The 27,482-nt window shown below is 44.1% G+C and overlaps 1 protein-coding gene across 4 annotated transcripts in view; it reads left to right on the top strand.

Moving 5' to 3' along the window:
• Positions 1 to 27,482, top strand: part of NPHP4 (nephrocystin 4) — a 135,151-nt gene that overhangs the window by 52,412 nt on the left and 55,257 nt on the right. For all 4 annotated transcript variants that reach the window (XM_025361996.1, XM_025362005.1, XM_025361978.1 and 1 more), the window contains 2 exons: positions 8,112 to 8,294; positions 16,956 to 17,094. In XM_025361996.1, the coding sequence (XP_025217781.1) occupies positions 17,020 to 17,094 (75 nt within the window). In that variant the 5' untranslated portion in view covers positions 8,112 to 8,294; positions 16,956 to 17,019. The remainder of the gene's footprint in view (positions 1 to 8,111; positions 8,295 to 16,955; positions 17,095 to 27,482) is intronic.

Below are 27,482 nucleotides of genomic sequence, written 5' to 3'. Positions count from 1 at the left end.
CTAGCATTGTATATAGCTCTTATTATATGCCACATGCTATCTTCAAAATTAAACTTTGTATTTTGAGGTAATTATAGATTCATATTGCAGTTATGAGGAGTAAAGAGGGGAGATTTGTGTCCCCATTCCCTGGTTGCTCCTGTCTTAGTCTCTTTTCTGCTGCTGTAACTGAATACCACAGACTGGGTCATTTATAGTGAATAGAAATTTATTGGCTCATGCATGGTTCTGGAGGATGGGAAGTCCAAGATCCAGGTGCCAACATCTTGTGAAGGCCTTCTTGTTGTGTCACCCGCTGGCGAAAGGGCAAAGAGAGGGTGAGAGAGAGAAAGGGTGACTGAACTCATCCTTGTATAAGAGGCCCATTCCCGAGATAATGGCATTCATCCATTCACTCTGCCCTCATGGCCTCACCACCTCTCATGAGGCCCCACCTCTCAATACTGGTTTGTTGGGGATTAAATTTCCAACATATGCCATTTGGGGGCCATGTTCAAACTATAGCACCCCAAATGTTACACTGTCTTTTGATGAGCAGTAGTTCTGATTTTAAGTCTAGCTGGCCAACTTTTTCTTGCATGTGGGGTGCTTTCTGCCTGTTCCAGGGCAGGTAGCTCTTCTCCCATCCCTCTGCTGGCCCCGCCTCATCCTCTGTTGTCCTCTCCCCTCCTTCTGTGCTCTGGGGTCCTGGTCGGGGTGTGGCTGTGGACAGCATTGGGCTAACTTCTTCCGCTGCTGGTGGCCCGTAATGAAAGAAAACTTCCTGCTCCCAAGTTCCCTAAATCTGAGCTCATAGACACACGGTCTCACAGCAGGCCTGGGGCCAGCCTCACGTGAGCCCCTTCCCTGGTGTAGTCACTGGCATGGGGGAATGGGGTTTCCTGTTGCCCTACTGTGTGGTTGAGGTGGGGGTTGCTTCCTGGAGCCAGGCCTCGTGGAAGGGCAGTGCCCACTGCAATGGATGCTGGGCCCTGAATCTGAGCCCAGTGTTCATTGGCTTTCTAAGACCCAGTGAGGGCAGGGAGGGAAGTGGAGCTGGGGTGAGTAGTAGAGGCCCTACAGTGCCCATGTGCCAGCCGTTGGGCCCCAGACTAGGCTCAGATGGTGGAGAGCTGCATACCTGCCCAACCCAGGCCTTGCAGTGCCTGTGTGCTAGTCGCTGGGCCCCAGATTTGCTCCAGAGGGCGGGGAGCTTCACACCTGCCCAACCCAGGCCATGGCTCTGGATGTGTGACAGTTTTGCCATTGCTTCTTTTAGTCATTGTCAAGTTGATGCTTGTTTTGCAGAGGACCAAGGCTTTATGAACCCATTACCTTGTGTGAAGAGTTCCACGAGGTTATTTAAATTTCTTTAAAACCATACTGCAGTTTTTTGGTTATTCATTTATATTTTTAAAAATGATTATTTCACTCAGTAGAACAAAATGAAAATGTTGCCTATTAACCCTTTTCCAGTTTGCCCCGAGAATACTGGGGGCACTCGTGGCTACAGTGTTTATCCTGAGGCAGCTTTGCCATGAAGTATCTCACTTTTATTATTATTTTTGCATGGCTTTGGTATATTGACTTTGGAAACAAAAGACATCATTCTATTTGTAGCATTATGTTTTTAGTAGTGGTATTTCCATGTACAAGATACAGTAATTTTCCGTCACTGAAAATGTCAAATCCTAGAAAATGTAGCATTCCTACACGTGGTGTTAGCATCGTTCTCGAACAGTTTTTGGCCAAAGATTTGTTTGATGAATCCGATTTTTCCCAAATAGACGATTCTGATGATTCAGACGATTCTGATGTGAGTTCTGCTTAGAAATAATTCCAAGAACAGTTTTTATATTTTATTTTCATGTTGAAAATCAGTCAGATTTGCTTCAGCCTCAGAGAGCACGTTTGTGTAAAATTAAATGAGTGCTGCAGCCAGCTGCGCTTTGTTTTTCTCGATGGGAAAAGGGTTCAATTTCACTCTGCTTTTAGATGACGGCGCACGGCCTGGGTCATAGAGGGGTAGAGGAGGTGACTTTAACCGCCTGTGGTTAGGTTTCCTCTCCCCCAGGAGTGCGTGGGAGCCACTGCCGGGTTTGCTGTCCGTCTCGTTTGGACTCAGTTCTGCATGTATTGGATCGGATTTGAGGACTGAGTAACTTCTGGTTGATGGCATCTGGCTTGTGAACCTCCGCTGTTGCTGATAGTGGCTGTGCTCCTGTTGTGACCTCTGGGCTCCTCTGAGCAGGTTCTTCCTGCCGCTCAGCCAGGAGGGAGAGGCACCAATGCCGACCTGGCTGCCTGCCGCCCCCTGCAGCTCTTCACCTGGTGGGTCTCAGTCTCTCAGGCCTTGTGAAGTTCGCCTCAAGGGCCAGGAGCTGTGTGTCCTTCAGGGAGAATGCCGGCCAGCGAACGAGTCATCAGGAAGGACTTGCCCTCAGCCCATGGCCTGAGCTCCGAGTTCCAGAGCCGCCTGTCGCCTGTGTGCCCTGCCCGTCATGCTGCTGGGGGACACCTGGCTCCACCTCCAAGGATGCTCCTGGGTCTGTGCCTTCCACTATGTGCGGCTGGTTGCTCTGTTTCCTGTGTCTGCGTGGTGGTCATTTCACAGGACGGGAGCTGGTGCACTGGGTGGATGGTGCCTGCAAGGGGTCAGCCCCGTCCCTGCTGTGGCTCTCACACCACGTGAGTGTGACTGTGTGTGTTCCCACCCCAGGGCCTGAGCCGCTTCCTTCACGCTTATCTTAGGTCTCCGTCTCCTTCGTCTGTGTAATTATAGACCTATATTTCTCTCTCTTTTTCCTTTCTGTCCTCTGTGATTTGTGTGATACTAGGAACATTCAGAGATGTTTTGATGCGGTAGTTTGTCTTTTTAAAATTTGTCCTCAGCCAAGTGCCACATGTCACCTCCATCGAGGCAGCGGTTCCCCTGGGCCCAGCTTTCTATCTGGATAAGTCCTTGAGGCAGTGGAGCGTGAGCGCGCTGCTTGGCGGGGACTCCACCCTGTCATTACCCAGAGAGTGGCCACCATCCCCTTCACTGTGCATTCCTGGTCCCTGGGGCTGGAGGTCCCAGCAGAACCGGGCCCAGGGCCCGAGGCTGGGTGCCCAGGCAGGAGTGAAAAGGTCTCACTGAAAATGTAAAGAAAATGAAGCTCGTGAAGTAATGTGACGTTTTCACCTTCATCTAAGTGAGTTCAGGTTGATCTGAGGACAGAAACCATCAAGGGCCTATATGACTTTCCAGTGGCTTCTGTAACAAAGCATCAAAGCAATGGAAATGTGTGCTGTCACAGCTCTGAGGCCGCAGTCCACAATCTGCTCTGCTGGCAAACCCCAGGTATGGTAAGGCTAAGGTCCTCCCCAGGAAACCCCAGGTGTGGCGGGGCCCAGCCCCTCCTCAGGAAACCCCAGGTGTGGCAGGGTCGAGGTCCTCCTCAGGAAACCCCAGGTGTGATGGGGCCCAGCTCCTCCCCAGGAAACCCCAGGTGTGGCAGGGTTGAGGTCCTCCTCAGGAAACCCCAGGTGTGATGGGGCCCAGCTCCTCCCCAGGAAACCCTAGGTGTGGCAGGGCCAAGGTCCTCCTCAGGTAACCCCAGGTGTGGCAGGGCCGAGGTCCCCTCAGGCAAAGCCCAGGTGTGGCAGGCTGAGCTTATCCTCAGGCAAAGCCCAGGTGTGGCAGGCCGAGCTCCTTCCGAGGAAACCCCAGGTGTGGCAGGACTGAGTTCCTCGGGAGGCTCTAGGGGATGGGGCCTCCCTGCCGCTTGTGGGTTTTGGGGGTCCTAGCTGTCCTTGGCTTGTGGCCACATCACTCCATTCTCTGCTGCCTTGTCATGTGGCCTCTTCTCTGTGTCTCCCTCTGTGTCTGTCTCTGTGTCTGGTCTGTCTCTCCCCTGCTCCTCCAGGGATGCTTGCCATTGGAGTTAGGGCCAGTCTAGATAATGAAGGATAATCTCATCCCGTAACACTGTAACTAATCACATCCACAGAGACCCTTGTTTCCAATAAAGCCACAGCTACAGGTTCCGGGGATTAGGCTGAGAGCATCTTTTTGGAGGACACATTGAGCCCACCACAGGGACTCTGGTTTGTAGCATTTCCAAGGGCCAAGAGTCTCTTTTCTGTGAGCGGCTTTGTGTGGTAAGTGCAGGTGTGGCACTTCTGTTCCACGACAAAACCTGACTCATAATCCAAGTGTATTCCTCATTCGTCTTTTGCGTATTGTGTATTTTGTCTTTTGTGTATTTGTACTTGTGTATTTTGTGCTGTTATACTTAAAAAGTCTAAATGGGAGCAATTCGGTATATTTGGGGCTTTTTTTTTTCTTTTCAGTTTGTGTGAATTCAGACCCGAGTTGGGCAGGAAAAGAAATGATGAAGTAGCTGATGTCATCTCAAGCACTAGAATCCACTGACAGTAGGAGCGTGTCAGAGTCACTCTCGCTCTGCTTGTGTGCTTGGCCTTCTCTGCAGAGCCAGACGGTTTTCGGGCAGTTCCTGTCTGCGGGTCCCTCTGTGGGCTGGCAGTGAGCAAGTGTGGGCAAATACATGGCGACTGGCTTCCCACCAGGTCCCCATTAGCCTGTTGAGGTCTCAGAAAGAGTGATCAGTAACTCGCTGCACGCATTTTTTGTTGTTGTTATTAAAGCTGTTAAACAGAAAAGTAAGGAAAAATGGATGTTTATGTAACTGACAGATACTTTGCACAGGGGAGATCATCTATTGATGGAGAACCAAAAAGCACTATGAAATTGGAAAATTAGATATTGGAATCACCTAAGTTGAAAATTAGAAGTTGTACAGATAGCATGAAAATGTGGATACATATTTTACTTTATTTTGTTTTTGATCCTGTGATAATAAACTTCTGTATTCTATGATGATAACTGTTTACAAAAATAGTCTGGACATTGTTGAATCCTTATAGTGACAAGTTTTCCTAATACATTTATAGTAATTTGATTTTTTTTGTTGTTGTTGAGACCGAGTCTCACTATCGCCCAGGCTGCAGTACGGTGGTGTGATCTCGGCTCCCTGCAACCTTCACCTTCTAGGTTCAAGCGATTCTCCTGCCTCAGCCTCCCGAGTAGCTGGGATTACAGGTGCCGGCCACCATGACCATGCCCAGCTGATTTTTGTATTTTTAGTAGAGATGGGATTTCCCCATGTCAGCCAGGGTGGTCTTGAACTCCTGACCTCAGGTGATCCGCCCGCCTTGGCCTGCCGAAGTGCTGGGATGACAGGCGTGAGCCACCGCGCCTGGCTGTCAATGTGATTTTTAAAAAGAAGTGGAGTTAGGATCGCCATGTCACTGGTGTGCTATAGTTGCTCAGCACTGTCTTATAATCTGTCGTCAACTAACTGGATGGGGAAAAGGAAGACGTTTTTGTATTTGGCAAATGCTGGAAGTGTGGCTTAGAGTCATATGCTTCCATTTCTTACTTTTCTGGTTCTTTCTGTGTCCTCTCCATGGTGTGGGTGTTTTCTCATTGAATTGCCAGGGACCACCCCATCCCTGCTCACCCTGTGACAGGGGTGTGAACGTGGCAGTATCCTGGCCCACGAGCGAGAATTTAGCTGCAGCAAAGGGCTCTGCAGAAGTGGATGGTTTGAGGTCCGATTATGATGGGAAAGGAGATTAATGCAAAACAAGATGCAGATTCTGAATTTTTAGGATATAACAGGACGAGATATCATCTGGCAGGAACAGTCTGGAATAGGCTGACTTGGAAGAAACAAGAACTGTTTTCTTTTTTGTGTTCAAATCTGCCTGTGTATGAACTTGGCTATGGTTTAGCCCAGTATAGACCACGGGGCCATCTGTGTCTGGATTTCAGAGGCCTTGTGTGCACACATACATGTGGGGATCTGTGTGGGACCTGACTGCAGTCTGGGCAGTGACACCGGTGTGGCTGTTCCCTACTGGCATGTCCAGCCAAATAAGCAAAATCCCTTAGGATTCCTGGCCACCACTGCTGGAGTCTTGCTTCGTCCTTGGCTCTTGGGGCAGCGCAAATTCGCGGATCCCCTGGGCGTCTCTGTTCCTGGTGGATGCTGTGCTCTACCCATTCTAGGCAGGGCATGGGCGTCCATTCATTACCAGGAGTGGGATGCGTCCTCCTTCCAGGCCACCCCTTCGCTGTGACCATGGCTGTGTTTGCGATGCTGCCTGGGTTCATGCCCTCAGGCAGCATTGTTAAGAGGGATGCCCTTGGCTACCTTAGCCAAACCCAGGACTGGGAGCAGTGGGGAGCCACCCCATTTTACTTTCATCACCCCCGAAGGGTGCAGCTGTCTCTGTTAGCCAGGGCTGGGGGGGAAGCCGTAGGAAGTGGAGCACTGTAGGAGGTGGAGCACAGTAGGAGGTGGAGCACTGTAGGAGGTAGAGCACAGTAGGAGGTGGAGCACTGTAGGAGGTGGAGCACAGTAGGAGGTGGAGCACTGTAGGAGGTAGAGCACTGTAGGAGGTTAGGAGGTGGAGCACTGTAGGAGGTGGAGCACTGTAGGAGGTTAGGAGGTGGAGCACTGTAGGAGGTTAGGAGGTGAGGAGGTGGAGCACGGTAGGAAGTGGAGCACTGTAGGAGGTAGAGCACTGTAGGAGATCAGGAGGTGGAGCACTGTAGGATGTGGAGCACTGTAGGAAGCAGAGCACTGTAGGAGGTGGAGCACAGTAGGAGGTGAAGCACTGTAGGAGGTAGAGCACTGTAGGAGGTTAGGAGGTGGAGCACTGTAGGAGGTTAGGAGGTGAGGAGGTGGAGCACTATAGGAGGTGGAGCACGGTAGGAAGTGGAGCACTGTAGGAGGTACAGCACTGTAGGAGATTACGAGGTAGAGCACTGTAGGATGTGGAGCACTGTAGGAAGCAGAGCACTGTAGGAGGTGGAGCACGGTAGGAGGTGGAGCACTATAGGAGGTTAGGAGGTGGAGCAATGTAGGAAGTGGAGCACTGTAGGAAGTGGAGCATTGTGCTCATGGACCAGTCACCACCTCCTGTTTGGGGGCTGTTTCTCCTGTACATGGGACACTGAGGCTGGAAGTCCCAGGTGGAAGTGGACGGCTGCCCCTCCTTCCTCTGGGCTGTTCCAGTGGCTCTCGTCGAGGCAGCGCTCCGCAGCACTCACTGGTCAGTGCAGCTGTGATCTTAGGAGTGAAAGGAGCTGTAACTGGGGCTCCTGGTTGGACCTGCTGTTGCCTGTACCGTATGGGCCTCTGGCTGATTGGCCTTCCTGGTGACTTAAGTGTGCTCCACCTACCAGGGGGGCCTGCAGGATCTGCCGGCAGGGCCTTGGTCAGAGCCGAGCAGCTCTGGAGTCCTCTTCAACAAGGTGGCTCTGCTGGACTTTGGGGTCTGAAAAAAGACCAGAGTTCAGTTTTAGTCCTACTTATTTTTAAGTAAATGGATGAAAATTGGTAATTTTAAAACTCTTTACTCAGTCAAGGCCTGAAACCATGTTTGTGAAAATGACTTTAATGTGGTTATAACCCAAGGGTTTTCATAGTGTCCTCATTCCTTCCATTTGGCCAGCCATGGAGAAGGAGAAAGAAGGAACAATGCCTGGAATTTGACCCGATCGATTTCCCAATTTCATGAAAGCTACAGATATGAAATGTCCTATTGGAAGCTGGAGCTTTGTGGAGAAAATGTGTGCTAATAATGCTGAATTAAATATACATGTGCGTTCTTCATTATTTTACCAAGTTTCTGATGAGGAATTCAAAGTGCTGTTCCTAGTATTTTCCTGATGGATTTGAGTTGTTGTTGGCAAGGTGCAGGGTGTTTACAAACCTATGGAAAGATCTTTACGGGAAAAGGGGGTCATAAAACATTGGTGTTCTCTAAGGGGGAAGCCATCACTACCTTGGTCCAGAAAAGGAGACTCATGGGTGGGCAGGAGTCCTGGTTGGGTTGGTGGGGTCATGTAACTGAAGACTATCTGCGCCCTGCTGTCTGACTGTGGATGCCACATCCTCCTGCTGCCCCAGTTCCTTTTATAAAATGTAACTGACGATCCCTGCGCCTTGCTACACTGAGCTCTAGTTGAATTTTACACGTGAAAGCACTGTTGATTTCCCCTCTCCAGGTGGCTTCTGTGATAACTCATACACCGATGTGCTTTGTTTTAATTCTAGGCAGCTTCGGTCACCTCTCTGTCCAACCTGGCGTGCATGCACATGGTCCGCTGGGCTGTTTGGAACCCCTTGCTGGAAGCCGATTCTGGAAGGGTGACTCTGCCTCTGCAGGGCGGGATCCAGCCCAACCCCTCTCACTGTCTGGTCTACAAGGTACCCTCAGCCAGCATGAGCTCTGAAGAGGTAAATTATTAGGTCTTTCTTATGCATCTCTGGTGAGCTTCTAGCAAGTTCATTCATTTTCAAAAGCAAAAGTTCACAAATATGTTTGCAGATGTTTCATTTACAGAATTTTTTTCATGTGGGTATGCCTTCAGAAAGATTAGTGTGACGTTTTTATGTAAACTTCTTAAGACCAGTTTTACCCTGGGTTTTATCCCTGTTCACATACTGATTTCCTGGGATGACTTGGTGAACCTCCAGCTGATGTGTACGCACTTTGCAGCGAGATTCACCTGTGTGGCATGCGCATTTGGAGCATTGGAGCTGGGGCCTTGTGTGGTCTTTGCCAGTAGGTTTTTTGGTGGGTGAGTGCTGTGGTGGGAGCCAGTTCTGGTTTCTAGCCCTGGCTTATCTTTGTGACTTATCACTAATGCTTGTTGCACCTCGGTTGTGTACAAAGGGGTAGGACCACAGCAGAGATTCTCAGATTTTTTTAAAAAATTCTGAAATGAAATGTTCTCTGCACCCCAATTAAGAAAGCAAAAAAAAGTAGAGCAGAGTGGGTTGGTGTGTGTGTGAGGGTCTCATCCCCAGTCTCCTTGGCCCCATTGGTGGTGGTGGAGGATGGTTAGTGGTGACCCAGGGCACCACAGACACAGTGCGAAACCCTGCTCTGGCAGATGCTGGAGTCCATTGGGCTCTCTGAGGTGTGGCAGTTTCTGCTTGGGTGCACTGTTTGGTCTTCCCTCACATTCTAAAACATGTCCATTTGAGCAGTGCAAGCAGGAGCTTTTTAGTACTCAGGTGCCTCATTTTTCTAAGGTAAAAGGACTGTGCATGTTATTTCAGTTTGTCACCTCTGTGCTGACTCCAGTGACAGATAATGTGTTCAGTGTTGTTATTGATGATTTGGATAATGCTTGGGGGACCTGAATAAGGGAACAGCTGATTGTGCAGCTTTTCTTCCTATAAGGAACGTCTCTCCTGGTGGGACCGTATTTTGCTGCACTCCTACATGGTTTGGTTTGAACCCTTATTATAAAATTGCTGCTAGAAATCCTGAAGCCATTACGGTCTTCCCCTGCCCGCCACTCCTGTGTCCTCCCGTCTCTCCTTGTCTCCCCTCTCCTCTTCCCTCTGCTCTCCTCCCCGTTGAACAGGTATATAAATAAATATTTCTTCTGTTTACTTTTAGGTCTATCATGCCACCATATTGCCCTTAATTTTTAAGCCTGTAAACTATATTGGGGCATGAATGTTTTGAAGGTTTACTATCTTAAGGATACAAATGTATCAAGTTCTACCATTTTCCACAAGGAGTACCACTTCCAAATCAGGAGTTTTTGACCTCAGTTCTGTTGACATTTGGGCCAGATAATTCTTGGTGTGAGGCCGTCCTGTGCACTAGAGGATGTTGAGCAGCATTCCCGGCCTCTGTTCCCTGGGTGCCAGCAGCATCCCCCCAGTTGTGAAAGCCCTGCAAGTCCACAGACAGTGCCAGATGTTTCCTGTGGGGTAAAATTGCCCGGGGTTGAGGGCCACTACTCTAAAGTGATATAATTAACCAAAGCAGTGAACTAACCTTGGTCACAAACTTGACTCACTTTCCTGCCCTGCGAAGGCACTCCTCTGCTTCTGCCTGTATTTCCTGCATAGTGGTGCCAGCCGCTCTCAAGTCAGGTCAGTTGGAAACCTAGGTGTGCCTATCTCTGCCACTGCACCAGCCTCTTCTTTATCTCATTCAGTCATTCATCACTCAGTGAACTTTTATTGAGTACCTACATATACTCTAAGAAAAAACATCCCTGATCCCATGACTGTTGAGTAGGAGTGGCAGATATTAATCAAAGAAAAATAGAAATAGAATTCAAAGCCCATAACTTTGGGGTAGCTAGATTTTAGTTTATGTTGTTGTGCTTATTTCACCGTTATTTACTTAGAAATGAAGTCATGTATCATCATGAGTATTTACTTTCTTAAACAACTCCTGCCCTTTTCCCTTGAGCAAATAATTGTCTCCCTCCTTTTTTTTTTTTTCAAATTGGTATCTCCAAAGGCAGCCACTTTCAACTCTTAGCTCTGACTTATGGTCTTTACCTTTGTTTTCTAAATAATAGGCTTCTACTGCCATTTCTTAATTTACAATTTTAGACATTATATACTGAATTCTCATAATGACAGATGAAAATTTTAGCTCCTTTATACATTTCTGCCCATCTTTAAAGCACTCTGTCTTCCTACTGCTTGGCCTTGGATTCAGGCACTGTTGCAGGGGGCAGCAGAGCTGGTTGGAGGATTGAAAAGGGGGCTCTACTGGAAGATACTAGAGAGATCACTGAGGGAGTTGCTGGGGAAGCGGCCCTGTAAGGTTGTTTACAAAACCCTGGGTTCACCCGGAAGCTGCACATGTGTGGGTCTGACCCTGAATGGCATACCAAAGACTTTGAGACTGTGGGGCTGACTACTTCCCAGTCCCAGAGCTGCCTGCTGGGTGGAGCCACATGCAGGAGAAATCTGAAGAACTGCACAGGTTTTGAAAATGAAGCTGACATTGAAACCACAGCTTACAGGATGCTGGTCAGAAACTGTGTGCTGAACTCAACGGGGCCAATTCCTCCCTAAATAAAAATACCAGCATTCTTCACAGGATTTAAATGAGACTATAATATAATGTTCAAAGTGTCTATGACATGCTCTAAAATTAATTGTCATACAAAGAACCTGGAAAATACAGCTTGTAGAGAAAAGACATTTAACGGACACCGATACTGAGATGGCCCAAATGTTAGCATTATCAGACAGAGAATTTAAATCAGCCATAATAAAGATGCTCTAGTAAAAAAGAGCAAACACTCTGGAAATAAATGGGAAGGTAGGCTGTCTCAGTAAAGAGATGGAAGATATAAAGAACAATCACATGAAAATTTTAGAACTGAAAAACAAAATAACCAAAATAAAAAACTACTAGATGGCCTAACAGCAGAATGGAGATGGCAAAAGAGTAAGTGAACTTGAAGATAAACCAATAGAAATTTATTCACCCTGAGCAATAGAGAAGAAAATGATTGGAAGACAAGGGGCAAAGCCTCAGCGTTGACCTGCAGGTCCCTACCAAAAAGGCTAGCACCCAGTCCTGGTAGAGGAGACTGTGGCATAGAAAAAAGTACTTGAAAAAATATTGGCTGAAAACTTCCCCAATTTGGCAAAAGACATAAATCTGCAGATCCAAATTCAGTGAACCCCAGGAATAAATGTGAGGAAATTACACTCAGATAAATCATATGCAAACTGCTGAAACTAAAGATGAAGAAGGTTCTTAAAAACAGCTATAGAAAAATGATGCATTACAGAGAAATAATAATTTGAGTGGCTGTGGATTCCTCATCAGAAACCACTCTGACCAGAAGGAAAGTGGGACATTTTAAAAGTACTAACAGAAAGACCTTGGAACTCAGAATTCTATGTCCGGTAAAACAAGCAAACAAACAGAAAACAACAACAACAAAAACAGAACAAAGGTGTGAAATGAGGACATTCTCAGATGAACCGAAAGTAAGAGCATTCATTGGTAGCAGATAATTTGCTTAAAGAATTGCTGAAAGAATCTTCAGACAGAGGGGAAATGATACCAGATAGAAATTTGGAACATCAAGAATGAAGAAAAAACAACAGAAATGGTAAATATAATGTTCTTCTCTTCTTCTTTAAAATATGTTGGATGGTTGTAGCAAAAATTATAACACTGTGGCTGGGCATGGTGGCTCATGCTTGTAATCCCAGCACTTTGGGAGGCTGAGGTGGGCGGATCACCTGAGGTCAGGAGTTTGAGACCAGCCTGGCCAACATGGTGAAACCCCGTCTCTCCTAAAAATACTAAAATTAGCCAGATGTGGTGGCGCATGCCTGTAATCCCAGCTACTCGGGAGGCTGAGGCAGGAGAATCACTTGAACCCGGGAGGCAGAGGTTGCAGTGAGCTGAGATCGCGTCATTGCACTCCAGCCTGGGCAACAGAGCAAGACTCTGTCTCAAAACCAAACCAAACCAAAACTAAACACAGTGTTTGGAGAGATTTTAAAGGTACATAGATGTAATATTTAGAATATTACCTAAACTTAGTTGATAAAGCAATGGCAAAGTTTGAGAAGATTGACTATGATTTTGAAAGTTCTGCCTAAGGTAAAATGCTGTCAAATAGCATCACATGATACAGGGAACTCTTTTATGACATGAAAAGTCAATTGATGGAGCAAACTTGTATTGTTGTCTTATTTTATGAAAGTACTGCAGCCACCCCAACCTTTGGCAACCACTACTCTGATTAGGCAGCAGCCATCAATATCAAGGCACAACCCTCCACCAGCAAAAAGATTACAATGTTCTGGAAGGCTCAGATGATCCCTAGTGGTTTTTTTTTTTTTTTTTTTTTTTTTTGAGACAAGGTCTTACCCTGTTGCCCTGGCTGGAGTGCAGTGGCACGATCATAGTTCACTGCAGCCTTGAATCCCTAGGCTCAAGCAATCCTCACACCTCAGCATCCTGAGTAGCTAGGACTACAGGCATGTGCCACGATGCCTGGCTAATGTTTTAATTTTTGTAGAGTTGAGGTCTTGCTGTATTGCCCAGGATGATCCTGAGCTCCTGGGTTCAAGGAATCCTCCCACCTTGGCCTCCCAGAGTGTTGGGATTATAGGCGTGAGTCACCATACCTATAATGGCACAATGGTTAGCATTTTTTAGCAAGAAAGTGGCTTTTTTTTTTTTTAAGTCCTACTCTGTAACCCAGGCTGGAGTGAAGTGGCGCAGTCTCAGCTCACTGCAATCTCCGTCTCCTGGGTTCAAGCAGTTCTTCTGGCTCAGCCTCCCAAGTAGCTGGGATTACAGGTGCCCGCCACCACACCCGGCTAATTTTTATATTTTTAGTAGAGATGGGGTTTCATCATGTTGGCCAGGTTGGTCTTGAACTCCTGACCTTAGGTGATCTGCGTGCCTCTTGAAGTGCTGGGATTGCAGATGTGAGTCACTGCACCCGGCCAGCAATAAAGTATTTTTAAATTAAGGTAGGTACAGTACTTTTTTTTTTTTTTAAGACATAATGGTATTACACACTTATTGACTACAGTATAGTGTAAATATAACTTTAAAATCTACTGGGGAACCAAACAATTCAAGTGACTTGCTTTGTTGTAGTGGTTTGGAACTGAACTTGCAGTATCTTTGAAGTATGCCTGTAATTACATTACGTGTAAATAGTATAAACACACCAGTTTAAGAGATATCATCAGGCTTAATGAAAGACAAAGCCCAACTATATACTGTCTATAAGAAATATACTTTAAATAAATATAATGTAAATTAAAAGAATGGAAAATATTCTGTTCAAACACTAATTAAAGAAAGCTGGAGTGGCTATATTACTATCAGACACTATCAGACAAACTAGACTTCAGAATAGAGGAAATTTCCAGGAATTAAGAGATAGTACACATGATGAAAGGGTCAGTTGCCAAGACATAACAATCCTAAAATTGCTCGCATCTAACATAGAGCTTCAAAATACATGAAGCAAAAACTGATTGAACTGAAAGGAGAAATGGACAAATCCACAATTATAGAGATTTCAACATCCTCTCTAAGTAAACAGAGAACAACTAGCTAGACAATCAGCAATGATACGGAAGAACTGAACATCACCATCGACCAACTGGATCGGAATGATATTGATGGAGCCCTCTCCCCAACAACAGCAGGATACACGCTGTTTACAAGTGCACATAGAGCATTCATCAAGATAGACAATATCCTTGGTCATAAAACAAACTTCAGTTTTAAGAGAGTTGAGATTATACAAGATGTATTCTCAGATTATAATGGAATTGAACTAGAAATCAATAACAAAGATGAAAATTTTCAACCATTTGGAAATTAAACAATATGTAAAAATCCATAAATTAAAGAGTAAGCCTCCAGGGAAAATAGAAGATACTGTGAACTTAACAAATATGGAAATACAACGTATCAAAATTTGTAGGATGCAGCTCAAATATGCTTAGCGTTAGGGGCTTGTATTAGAACAGAAAAAAGATCTTAATCCAGCGATCTAATCTTTGTCTTTAGAAACTAGAAAAAGAAGAGTAAAATAAACCCAAAGCAATTCAGAAGTCAATAACAGCAGAAACTAATAAAATTGAAAACAAAAATAATAGATTAAAAATTAAAAAATAGCAAAAACCCAATGAAACAAAAACCTGTTTGAAAATGTCAGTAAAATTGATGAACTTCTAGCAAGACTGAAAGAGAAAGAAGGGAGGACACAAATTACTAATATTAGGAATGAAAGAAGGAATATCAGTACGGACTCACAGGTGTTAAAAGGATAAGGGAATACTATGAACAATTCTCTGCACATACATTTGACAATTTAGGTCAAATTGATGAATGAATATTAAACGCCACACTGCCAAAACTCAGCCAAGATGAAGTAGATGACTTGAGTGGTCCTATAACTAATATATAAATTGAATTCATAGTTTAAAAACTTTTGAAAAAGAAATATTCAGGCCTATGAATTCTACTAAACATGTGAAGAAGAAATAATGCTGCTTTTATACAATCTATTTCAGAAAACAGAAAAGATGGGAGCAATTCCCAACTCATGAAATGAAGCCAGCATTACCCTGATATCAAAACCAGAAAAAGATAGTAATAATAAAACAGAACCATGGACCCATATCCTTCATAAACATAGGTGCAAAATTACAAAATATTAGCAGATTGAGTCCAGGGATACACAAAAAGAATAATACACTATAACCAAGTGGAGCTTTATCCCAAGAATGCAAGTCTGTTTTCTATTTGGAAATCAATAAATGTAATTCATTATAGTAACAGCTTAAAGAAGGAAAACTATATGATCCTGGCAATTGATATTGAAAAAACATTCGACAATATTCAGCATCAGTTTATGATAAAAACTGAGCAAATTAGTAATAAAAGAAAACTTCCTCAGCGTGATCAGTGGTATCTACAAAAACTCTTTAGCTAACATCATACTTAATGGTGAAAGACTGATTGCTTTCCCCCTAAGATTAGGAACAAGTAAAGGATGTCCACTGTTAGCATTCAGCGTCATGTTCAGTATTGCATTGGAAGTTGTAGTCAGTGCTGTAAGTCAAGAAAACAAAAGACATACACATTAGAAGGAAGAAACAAAACTGTCCTTTTTTGCAGAAAACATGATCGTCCATGTCAAAGATTCTAAGGAATCTACAAAAAAGTCCTTTTGGAATGAGTAAGTGGGTTTAGTGAGGTTGCAGGATAACACAGGAAGTCAACATGAAAAATCAGTCCTATTTCTGTATACTAACACTGAAAAATTGAAAGCAAAATGCAGAAACAGTATTATTTACAAAGCCTGCCCTCCATGAAATCTGACAAAATAGATACGGGATCTGTATGCTGAAAACAATAAAACTGTCTTTTTGCTAGTTGTCACTGTGGTTATTCTTAGGTGAAATCAAAGAAGACCTAAATAATTGGAGAGATGTAACATGTTTATGTCTTGGAAAACTCAACATAGTAAAGCTGTCAGTTCTGCCCAAGGTTGATCTAGGGATTTTATGCAGTTTTCAATCAAAATCCCAGCAGGATTTTTTTGGAATTATAGACAAGCAGATTCTGAAATTTATATGAAAAGGTAAAGGAATTAGAAGAGTCAAAATAGTTAAAACAACAACAACAACAACAACAACAACAGTAAAGTTGGAGGAATCAGACTACACAGTTCACAGTTTAAACACTGTAGAGCTACACTAATTACTGTCAAGGGATTAGATTAATGGAACAGACTAGAGAGTCCAGAAATAAAGTTTGGAAGTGCTTTATGAAATTAAATATACCATATGACCCAGCAGTCCTACTCTTGGAGAAATGAAACCTGTATTCACACAAACACATGTGTTTGTAGCAGCTCTGTTTATAATCACCCAAACCAGAAACAACCCAAATGTTTGTGAGTGAATGGATAAATAAACTGATACATCCGTACAATAGAATATCACTCAGTAATAAAAAAGAAACAGTCTGATGTATATGCAACAACTTGGATGAATCTCATCAATCTTACACTAAATGAAAGAAGCTGGTCTCAAAAGTTATACTTTACGTGATTTCATGTGTCGGACATTTTTTTGACATTCTCGAAAAGACCAAATGACAGTGCTGGGGAAGCAGTCATAGATTGCCCGGGTTAGGCAGGAGCCGGGTGTGGCTGCAGAGGGGCAGGGCAAGGGAGCACCCTGGGGGAATGGGGCTGGCCTGCACCCTGAGTGTGGTGCTGGTTATGTGAATCTGTGTGTGTGTGCCAAAACCCACAGAGCCATACCCAGAATAAAGATGTCAGTTTCACATAGGTCAATGGAAACATTCACAACTCCAGAGAGAGATTGCGATTTCTGCTTGGGTAAGGGTCGTTCCATGATCGTGTGGTCTGCAGGGCTTTTAGTGCCACGCCAATTGCTTTTTGCTCAAACTACTTGATTATAATCTAAGAACATGTGGTGTCAGAAGCCTCTGATTTCACGTAGACTTTGTTTTAGGGCAGAGCCTGCTGTTCCTGGTTGGATGGTTCTGACAGGTGTGCTGATGAAGAGAGTGGCCATCGCTGCTGTTTTGGTCCATTGCAGGTGAAGCAGGTGGAGTCGGGTACAGTCCGGTTCCAGTTCTCGCTGGGCTCAGAAGAACACCTGGATGCACCCGCGGAGCCTGTCAGCGGCCCCAAGGCGGAGCGGCAGCCTGCCAGGAAACCACCCACGTCCCCTTCCAGTAAGTGTTTCCAGAGAGCTGACTTGCCAGGCACACGGCAGGCAGTACTTCCATCTGTTCCTGGGGAAGCATACTTAGTCCGGTACGATAATCATCACATTTGTAAGATAATCGCCATAGATTGCATTAATTGAATCTGTTGGGTTTTTGCTTAATACCAAGGTGTAGAATTGGACAGTGTTGAAGTGTGGCCCAGAAGCTTGTTACTTGTGCTTCAGCCCTGAGTCAGCTCAGTTACTTGACAGCTCCCCAATTAAGCATGTAAAAGGACACGTCACATGGGTGCCCTGCAAATGTGGGACCCGAGAATTAGAGGGTGATCGAGAGCCAAGGACCGCCACCTTGAGTTTGCATTGTTAAAGTAGCCCTCTGTCTACTCACCTTGAAGCCTGCCCGAAAGTTAGGAGTCTGTGATCTGAGTCTGTGGCTTTAAGAAAGGGAGTCACAATTGGCTGCAAGCAGCAAGGGCTGCCAGCGGAGGTAGAGCCCTGGCCCTGTGGTGGCAGCAAGTCCACATGGTTAGGAGGTTAAAGAGTTCTTGTTGGCTGTCAGCCTGGCTGCTTCTGCTGAGGCAGTACCCTGTGCTCAGAGCCTCTTGGTTTAGACCCATGTCCTGGTTGAGAATTCCACCTTTAGTCTGGTGCGGGGTGGAAGGTACGAGGGAGTGTTGGAGTAGTCCACCCGAATGAGTATGGGGCCTTAGCTCTAGGCGTCAGGAGTTCTCGCCACTGAAAGTTCTGGGATCCCTAGTCGCAGGTGATGACTTCCTTCTTTCTGCCTGTTCCAGATGGCAAGATAGGGATGAACACACGTGCAAGCCTGTGGAGGGAGCTTTGTGCTCCTCAGGGCTCCAGCTGGTGACGCCCAGCTGTCGAGGGAGGACTTGCTTTCTGTGCTCGGCTGTGGCCCCGAGTCCTGGTGCAAAGCTGCTGGTGCTTCTGTCACTCAGGAGGGGTTTTCTTCGTGGATTGAGACTCTAATGTATGGGAACTGGTCTTGTCGAATTTGATTTTAACAATTGGTGGAAGCATTTCTAAGTTGATGAATTTGATTAAGTTGATGACTTTCGGAGATACCTGATACAGTGCAAACGCTATGTAAATTGTACTGTTTAGGGAATAATGACAAGAAAAAAGAGTCTGTACGTGTTCAGTGCAGACACAACCATCCATTTAAAAAAAATGTTTTCAGCCCAAGTCTGGTTGAATTCATAGATGGAGAAACCAGGGATCTACTCTGTATTCTGATTTTTAAGTTACGTAAAAGTACAATAGTAATACATAATAAACATGGTCTTTTGGGATTTTCTGAGCTACCTGGGAATATTCCGGTACCAAAACTTAATAGTTGATTTCTCTGGGACAAACTGCATCGTTGAGTATTTTCCTGTTTTTCAGAGAGGTGATGCATTTGATGGTTTTAATATTTTTGTTTTTTCAGTGTTTGAGTTTTGTGCCTACCAGCTTGTTCTCAAGATTTCTGTTTACCACCAGTGTGTACATTAATAATCCCATCTTATATAAATGGCACTGAAATGTACAGTATCCCTTATACTCGAATCCCTTGTGGTGGTGGGTGGCATGCAGGCTTTTCCTGTCAGAGTCGGTTTAGAATGAATTTCCAATTTCATTTGATAAAGTTGAGTGCATTCAAGGCATAGGACACACAATTTCAAATAACTAAACAGAGGGTCATAATAAAGGGTCATTTAAAGCAACCCATTCCCGGCCGGGCGCGGTGGCGCACGCCTCTAATCCCAGCACTTTGGGAGGCCAAGGCGGGCGGATCACAAGGTCAGGAGATCGAGACCATCCTGGCTAACACAGTGAAACCTCGTCTCTACTAAAAATACAAAAAATTAGCTGGGCATAGTGGCGGGCGCCTGTAGTCCCAGCTACTAGGGAGGCTGAGGCAGAAGAATGGTGTGAACCTGGGAGGCGGAGCTTGCAGTGAGCCGAGATTGTGCCACTGCACTCCAGCCTGGGCAACAGAGTGAGACTCCATCTCAAAAAAGAAAAAAAATAAAAGCAACCCATTCCTTGCTTACATCTGGTATCTTTACTTCTTTGACATACACTCTTTGACATAGTTATATTTTAAAAATAAAATACCTATCAACCTTTAAGAAACATAATTATGAAAAACAGAGGACCTTAGATTATAAATTGGGTATATTTTGTAATTAAGTGTAAACATGATTAGAGTTATCCCTCGGTATCCGTGGGGGACTGGTTCCAGATGCTCAAGTCCCTTATATAAAATGGTGGTATTTGCTGTAATCTACGCACATCCTCCCATGTACTTTAAATCATTTTTAGGCTACTTACAATACCTAATACAGTGCAAATGCTATGTAAATCGTTGTGGTACTGTTTAGGGAATAATGACAAGAAAAAAAGAGTCTGTACGTGTTCAGTGCAGATACAACCATCCATTTTTTAAAAAATATTTTCAATCCAAGGCTGGTTGAATTCATGGATGCAGAACCCATGGATCTACTCTGTACTCTGATTTTTGATTAAGTTACTTAGAAGTACAATAGTAATACATAATAAACATAGTTTGCCCATGTCTGTAGAAATGCCTGAACAGAGAATGAACCTATGTAGCTAGCTTTCAGGAAAAATATGGCTACCTTCTCTGGAAAGAAATTTTCATGTGTTTAAATTACAATACAGGCCAGGCATGGTGGCTCATGCCTATAATCCTAGCACTTTGGAAGGCTGAGGCAGGAGGATCACTTGAGCTTAGGAGTTCAAGACCAGCCTGGGCAACATAGCAAGACCCCATCTCTACTAAAAATAAAACAAATTAGCTATGTGCAGTGGTGTGCACCTTTAGTCCCCACTACTCAGGAGGCTGAGGCAAGAGGATTGGTTGAGCCCAGGAGATTGAGGCTGCAGTGAGCTGTGATTAAGCCAGTGCACTCCAGCCTGGGCAAAAGAGCGAGACTTTGTCTCAAAAATAAATAAGTAAATAAAGATATAGTTATGGCACTGGAAAAATGCAGCAAGTTATATTTTGAAGACCTTCTAATCAAATTAATTATAAACTCTGATGGGCTGATCCTGTTGTCGGGCTTTTGGGCTGGATCAATCGTGGACGCTGTCTGTGGGCTTTGGTTTTACTTCCCTGGTTGCCCTGATTTCATAAGGCATTTGGAGGAGATTTAAAAACCAGTCTGCCACTGCCTCTGCTTGCCCAGAATGGTTCTTAAACTGATTTTTTTGCCGGGGTTCCTTGAGCTTCTTAGATCCGTAGATTTATAGTTTTCATCACATTTGGAAAAATTGTGGTCATTATTTCTTCACATATTTCTTCTGTCTTTCTCTCTCATCCTCTCATTCAGAGGCCCCAATTACAAGTTTATCAGGCTGCCAGAAGTTGTCTCACAGCTCGCTGATACTCTGTTCACTTTTATTTATAACCTCCTTTCGCTGCATGTTTCATTTTAGATAGTTTCTATTGCCGTATCTTCAAGTTCACTTCAAGTTCTTTTCTTCCGGATTGTTTGATCTGCCATTTATCCCATTCAGTATACTTTTCATCTCAGATATTATAGTTTTAATCTCTAGAAGTTCTGTCTGGGCTTGTTTTGTATCTTCTGTGTGTTGACTTAACATGTTCAGTGTTTCCTCTGGCTTTTTGAACTTAAGAAATACAGTTATCCTGGTTTGCTAATTCTGATATCTTTGTCGTTCAGGATCAGTTTTGATTGATAGATTTTCCTGATTGGGTTCTGTTTTCCTGCCTCTTTGGATGTCTGATAACTTTTGAGGGCTCCAGATATTGAGAATTTTCTCATATTGGATACTGAATATTTTTGTATCTGATAAATATTCTTAAGCTTTGAAAATTGTTAGATCCTTTTGGGTCTTGCTTTTAAGATTTGTTAGGTGAGATCAGATCAGCATTTCGTCTAGGGCTGATTATTTCTCACTGAGATGACAGGTGCCCTCCGAGGGGTCTGCCTGGTGTCCCATCAAGAATGAGGATTACCACATGGCTGGAGGGAACAGCACTATGTCTGCCTGCCCTGTGAAGACCAGGCCCTGTTCCCTGTAATCCTCTCTGGTGGTTCTTTCTCTTTTGGCCTTAGGAAGTTTCCTGATTTGCACTCTACTGAATGCTAGGGTGGGACCCTCTGTACATGGCTGGCATTCTCTCTGCGTGCTGCTCATCCTGTCTGGTGCAACCTCACTGAACACAGTAAGCTGGGGGCAGGGTAGGCCTTCCCTCTTCCGTTTCCCAGCCCTCGGGATCACTCTCCTTTGTTGCCTGAAGTCCGCTGTCTTGAAAACCACTGTTTTACGTATTTTGTGTTTAAAAGAAAATGTATTTTAGATGGGAGGGTCAGTCTGATCGCTGTTGCTCTTCTTGGCCAGCAGTAGAAGTCCTGGACTGTTGTTAGTGGTTTCTTGGCTGCTGAAATCATCCCCACCAGGACCGATCATCCAGGGGTTTGGAAGCGTTTCCTAGCTGCTTGTGCTACTTGTGATTCACTCACCATGCTGCTGTTTTCCGGACTTTTGAGTCTTGGCTCATGCTCTCTGCCTGGTGTGTCTTTCTCCCATGAGCTGCATTTATTTTCTTTTAGGATATATTCCAGGGTTTTTGTTTTGTTTTGTGTTTAGAGATAAATTCTCACTTCGTTGCTCTGGCTGGAGTGCATGACATAATCACAGCTTACTGTAGCCTTGAACTCCTGAGCTCAAGCAATCCACCTGCCTCAGCCTCCCGAGTAGCCGGGACTACAGGCAGTGCCACCATGCCTGGCTCAGTTTTTTGTTTTGTAGAGATAAGGTCTTGCTATGTTGTACAGGCTGGTCTTGAACTCCTGGCCTCAAGCAGTCCTCCCGCCTTGGCCTCCCAAAATGCTGGGGTTATTTTTTAATTAAAAAAAATACATAGTCAAGAATAGTCAAGGCAATTTTGAAGAGGGAGGGAGGCTTCACCTTTCTTAGTTTTTAGGCTTACCATAATGTTCTAATTTCTAGAACAAGTATAGCATTGATACAGAGGGAAATAAATAGATAATGGGACAAAATATAAAGCGTGATATGTGACAACTTGCAGAGAAGGAATGTATTAGTTTCTGATGGCTGCTACAACAAATTAGTGACATTGCAACAGGAGCTTATTATCCTAAAATTCTGGAGGTCAGAAGTCCAAAGTGGGTTCTGCAGTCTTAAAAATTGAGGGCTCAGTGGGGCTGTGCTCCTTCTGGAGGCTCCAGGGGAAAATCCATTTCCTCGCATTTTCCAGCTGCTGGAGGCCACCTGTGTCCCTTGGCTCCTTCTTCCATCTTCAAAGGCAGCTGTGCAGCACCTTCCAGTCCCACTGAACTCTGACCCTCCTGCCTCCCTGCCTTTCACTTACAAAGATTGTTGTGAGTACATTGGACCCTTCTAGATAACCCAGGGTCAACCCCCCGTCTCAGGTCAACTTAGTCCCTTGGCATTGAACACAGGTGTAGGTTCTGAGATTAGGACACGGGTATCTCTGGGGTGGCAGCAGTTACTCTGCTTACCGCGAGGAGTACCAGTCGGTAAATGGCGTGGTGTGATCCCTTGCCCACATGGAAAATATAAAATTCAATCCTAATTTCATGTCATGTACAATAATAAATTCCTGATGGCCTAAAAACCAAAACTTCAGAAATGTTAGAATTAGGAGATTAGAAAGAAGATAGATTATAGAAAGCGGTCCTCCAAATCAATAAGAAATAGACAGCAGGAAAGAAAAATGTACAATGCTCAGCAATTGCTGGGCACTCGTTAACGTTGTCGTCATATGAAGAGGGAATTTATAGGGAAGAAACCAGAATAACCAATAACCATAAGCATATGAAAAAGTGCTCAGTATTGCTGGTAATCTGAGAAACACAAAATAAAATGAGAAACCATTTTATTCCCCTCATATTGGAGAAATCTAGCTGTCTAATAGTGCAAAGGTTCATGAGGATGTGGTTAAAGCAGAACTCTTAACACTGTGGGAAGAATGTGATATGTACAGCCACTTTGAAGAGTGATTTTATAAGATTTAGTTAATATCCTACAACTCAGAAATGCCATTTCCAGACGCCTGTTAGAGAGAACTACCAGTTCATATGTACAAGGAGACATGGGTGGGCTCGGCTTCACAGCAGCTTCTAAGTTAAAATTTGAAAACAGTCTGCCGGCTTCCCAGTCAGTGAATGGAAAAACTGACTTATTTGGACAGTGAAATGCTGTGTGTCAGTTAAATGAATGATAATAGATCTATGCGTATCATGTGGGTAAACTTTCACGAAGGCATGCTGAAAGAACACACGTACTGAAAGGAAATGAACAATGTGGTAGCATTTAACTTTCAAAACAATTGCATGTATTGCTTATGAATGCATACTTCCTAATTGAATATCAGAGCAGTTACTTAATGTCTCTGTCCCTGTTTCCTCAACTGTAAAATGGGATGGATTAAATACTTAAAGTATGAAAAACAAACTTGAGAAATTTTAGAAAAAGACATTGGAGAATATTTTTATGGCCTTTGGGTTAGGAAGGCCTTCTTTTTTCTTTTTATGGTTCCATTTTTATTATATTATTATACTTTAAGTTCTAGGGTACATGTGCACAATGTACAGGTTTGTTATGTATGTATACATGTGCCATGTTGGTGTGCTGCACCCATTAACTCATCATTTACATTAGGTATATCTCCTAATGCTATCCCTTCCTGCTCCCCCACCCCCACAACAGGCCCCGGTGTGTGATGTTCCCCATCCTGTGTCTAAGTGTTCTCATTGTTCAATTCCCACCTATGAGTGAGAACATGCGGTGTTTGGTTTTCTGTCCTTGTGATAGTTTGCTGAGAATGATGGTTTCTAGCTTCATCCATGTCCCTACAAAGGACATGAACTCATCCTTTTTTATGGCTGGATAGTATTCCATGGTGTATATGTGCCACATTTTCTTAATCCAGTCTATCATTGATGGACATTTGGGTTGGTTCAAAGTTTTTGCTATTGTGAATAGTGCTGCAATAAACATACATGTGCATGTGTCTTTATAGCAGCATGATTTATAATCCTTTGGTTATATACCCAGTAATGGGATGGCTGGGTCAAATGGTATTTCTAGTTCTAGATCCTTGAGGAATTGCCACACTGTCTTCCACAGTGGTTGAACTAGTTTACAGTCCCACCAACAGTGTAAAAGTGTTCCTATTTCTCCACATCCTCTCCAGCATCTGTTGTTTCCTGACTTTTTAATGATCGCCATTCTAACTGGTGTGAGATGGTATCTCATTGTGGTTTTGATTTGCATTTCTCTGACGGCCAGTGATGATGAGCATTTTTTCATGTGTCTGTTGGCTGCATAAATGTCTTCTTTTGAGAAGTGTCTGTTCATATCCTTTGCCCACTTTTTGATGGGGTTGTTTGATTTTTTCTTGTAAATTTAAGTTCTTTGTAGATTCTGGACATTAGCCCTATGTCAGTTGGGTAGATTGCAAAAATTTTCTCCCATTCTGTAGGTTGCCTGTTCACTGTGATGGTAGTTTCTTTTGCTGTGCAGAAGCTCTGTAGTTTAATTAGATCCCATTTGTCAATTTTGGCTTTTATTGCCATTGCTTTTGGTGTTTTAGACATGAAGTCCTTGCCCATGCCTATGTCCTGAATGGTATTGCCTACGTTTTCTTTTAGGGGTTTTATGGTTTTAGGTCTAACATTTAAGTCTTTAATCCATCTTGAATTAATTTTATTATATGGTGTAAGGAGGGGATCCAGTTTCAGCTTTCTACATATGGCTAGCCAGTTTTCCTAGCACTATTTGTTAAATAGGAAATCCTTTCCCTGTTTCTTGTTTTTGTCAGGTTTGTCAAAGATCAGATGATTGTAGATGTGTGGTATTATTTCTGAGGGCTGTATTCTGTTCCATTGGTCTATATCTCTGTTTTGGTACCAGTACCATGCTGTTTTGGTTACTGTAGCCTTGTAGTATAGTTTGAAGTCAGGTAGCATGACCCATCTCATGTGCAGAGACACACATAGGCTCAAAATAAAGGGATGGAGGAAGATCTACCAAGCAAATGGAAAACAAAAAAAAAAGCAGGGGTTGCAATCCTAGTCTCTGATAAAATAGACTTTAAACCAGCAAAGATCAAAAGAGACAAAGAAGGCCGTTACATATTGGTAAAGGGACCAATTCAACAAGAAGAGCTAACTATCCTAAATATATATACACCCAATACAGGAGCACCCAGATTCATAAAGCAAGTCCTTAGAGACCTACAAGGAAAGCCTTCTTAAGCAAGACAGACAAAGCACAAACCAAAAAGAGAAGATTGAGAAATAAGATTACATTAAAATATAAAACTTGTGTGTGAGAAAAGACTCTGTAAACAAAGTTAGAAGACAGACCTCAGACCAAAAGATATTTGCAATACATATGACCATTAAAAATTAATGAAGGAAATAAGATGAGAAGATTAGAAAGATTACAGAAAGAGCTCCTCCAAATCAATAAGAAGCAGATAAACAACAGAAAAGAAAAATGGGCAAAGGATAGCAAAGGATTATGGAAAGGATGAAATGAGTAAAGATATGTCTAGGTGCTCGGGGCTGCCTGGCGTGGAACAGATGCCCAGCGATTGCTGGGTGATTATTGATTATTAACATTGTCCCCCTGCCATTGTGGTTCTTCTGGTTGGCAGCATTGAGGGAAGCGACCACATGTACGTACCCCTTCAACTACTGGTTCAGTTAACACAGGCCCAAAATCTTACTGGAGGAAGGGGACCACCAGGGCAGGAGCAACTGTAGCACATCTCCACGGAGCTGCTCTGGATCCCAGAGTCTTTGATGGGTAAAAACAGCTATCCCTGGATGGGCGCAGTGGCTCACACCTATAATCCCAGCACGCTGGGAGGCTGAGGTGGGAGGATGGCTTGAGGCCAAGAGTTTGAGACCAGCCTGGGCAACATAGTAAGACCCTGACTCTACAAAAAACTTAAGGCCAGGCACAGTGGCTCATGCCTGTAATCCCAGCACTTTGGGAGGCTGAGGTGGGTATATCACCGAGGTCAGGAGATTGAGACCATCCTGGCTAACACGTTGAAACCCTATCTCTACTAAAAATACAAAAAATTAGCTGGACGTGGTGGCACGTGCCTGTAGTCCCAGCTACTCGGGAGGCTGAGGCAGGAGAATCTCTTGAACCTGGGAGGCAGACGTTGCAGTGAGCGGAGATCGCACCACTGCACTCCAGCCTGGGCGGTAGAGTGAGACTCTGTAGCTAGCTAGCTAGATAGATAGATGCATGCAGTAGCTGGGTGTGGTAGCATGTGCCTGTAGTCTCAGCTACTTGGGAGGCTGAGGGAGGAGGATTGCTTGAACCCAGGAGTTTGAGGCTGCAGTGAGCTATGATCACATCACTGTACTGTAGCCTGGGCATCAGAGCCAGACTTTGCCTCTAAAAAACAAAAACAAAAACAAAAACAAAACCCCACAAACAGACAAACACAGCTGGTCCTGACTGCATCCAGGAAAGTAGATTCTGGGTGGGCCCAGAAAGCTCAGTGTTGGCTACGCTTCTACCATTTTATATTAGCCATTCTGCAAGCACTTTAGGGCATGTTGACTCAGATAGGGCTTGTTCAGGTGGTTCTCCTTTTCTCCTACCCCCACTCCATTCAGCAAAGACTTGCGGAGAGTCTGTGATGTGCCAGGTACTTGGTTAGGCTCCTGTCCCAGTGGAGTTGTAAAAACAGACAACAAACTACCAAAACGTTAGGTAGCAAGAAGAATCACATGCTGTCTGCTGTGGGATGTTAGTGAGGGGAGCTGTGTGTGGGGACAGGGCACTGTGGGAACACTCTGTACCTTCTGCTCAGTACTGCTGAGAAGCTAAAAAACTGTTCAAAAAAAGTATTAAAAAAGAGAGAATGACTTGTGGGGAGTTTTTACAGTTATGTCCATCTTGATGTGATTAACTCGTGTTTGGGATTTCTGTTTCTATAATCGAGGCCCAATTATAGAAGAGGTCAGCAAACTTTTTCTGTAAAGTCCAAACAGTAAATGTTTTAGGTTTTGTGGGCCAGATGGTCTCCGTCACGGCTACTCATCTCTGCTGGTATATATAGGTCGTATGTTAATGAATGAATGTGGCTGTGTTCTAATAAAACTTTATTGATACACACAGATTGTGAGCTGAATCAACCTGTGGACATAGTTTGCAGACCCCTGATCTGTAGCTTTTTCTTGTCATGTCATAATCAGGAGGAAGCTGTCCATCTTTTTCTGGGCTTTAAAATAGTTTAAACAAAAGGCAAGACCTGTTTCTTGAAGGTCTGATAAAACTCTCTGAAACCATTGAAGGGATTTTTGACAACCAATTACATCTCTTTTC

Source organism: Theropithecus gelada, chromosome 1 (assembly GCF_003255815.1).
Source record: "Theropithecus gelada isolate Dixy chromosome 1, Tgel_1.0, whole genome shotgun sequence".
NCBI classification, from domain to species: domain Eukaryota; kingdom Metazoa; phylum Chordata; class Mammalia; order Primates; family Cercopithecidae; genus Theropithecus; species Theropithecus gelada.
The sequence above is the reverse complement of the archived record's forward strand: the minus strand, read 5'-3'. Positions and strand labels throughout refer to the sequence as shown.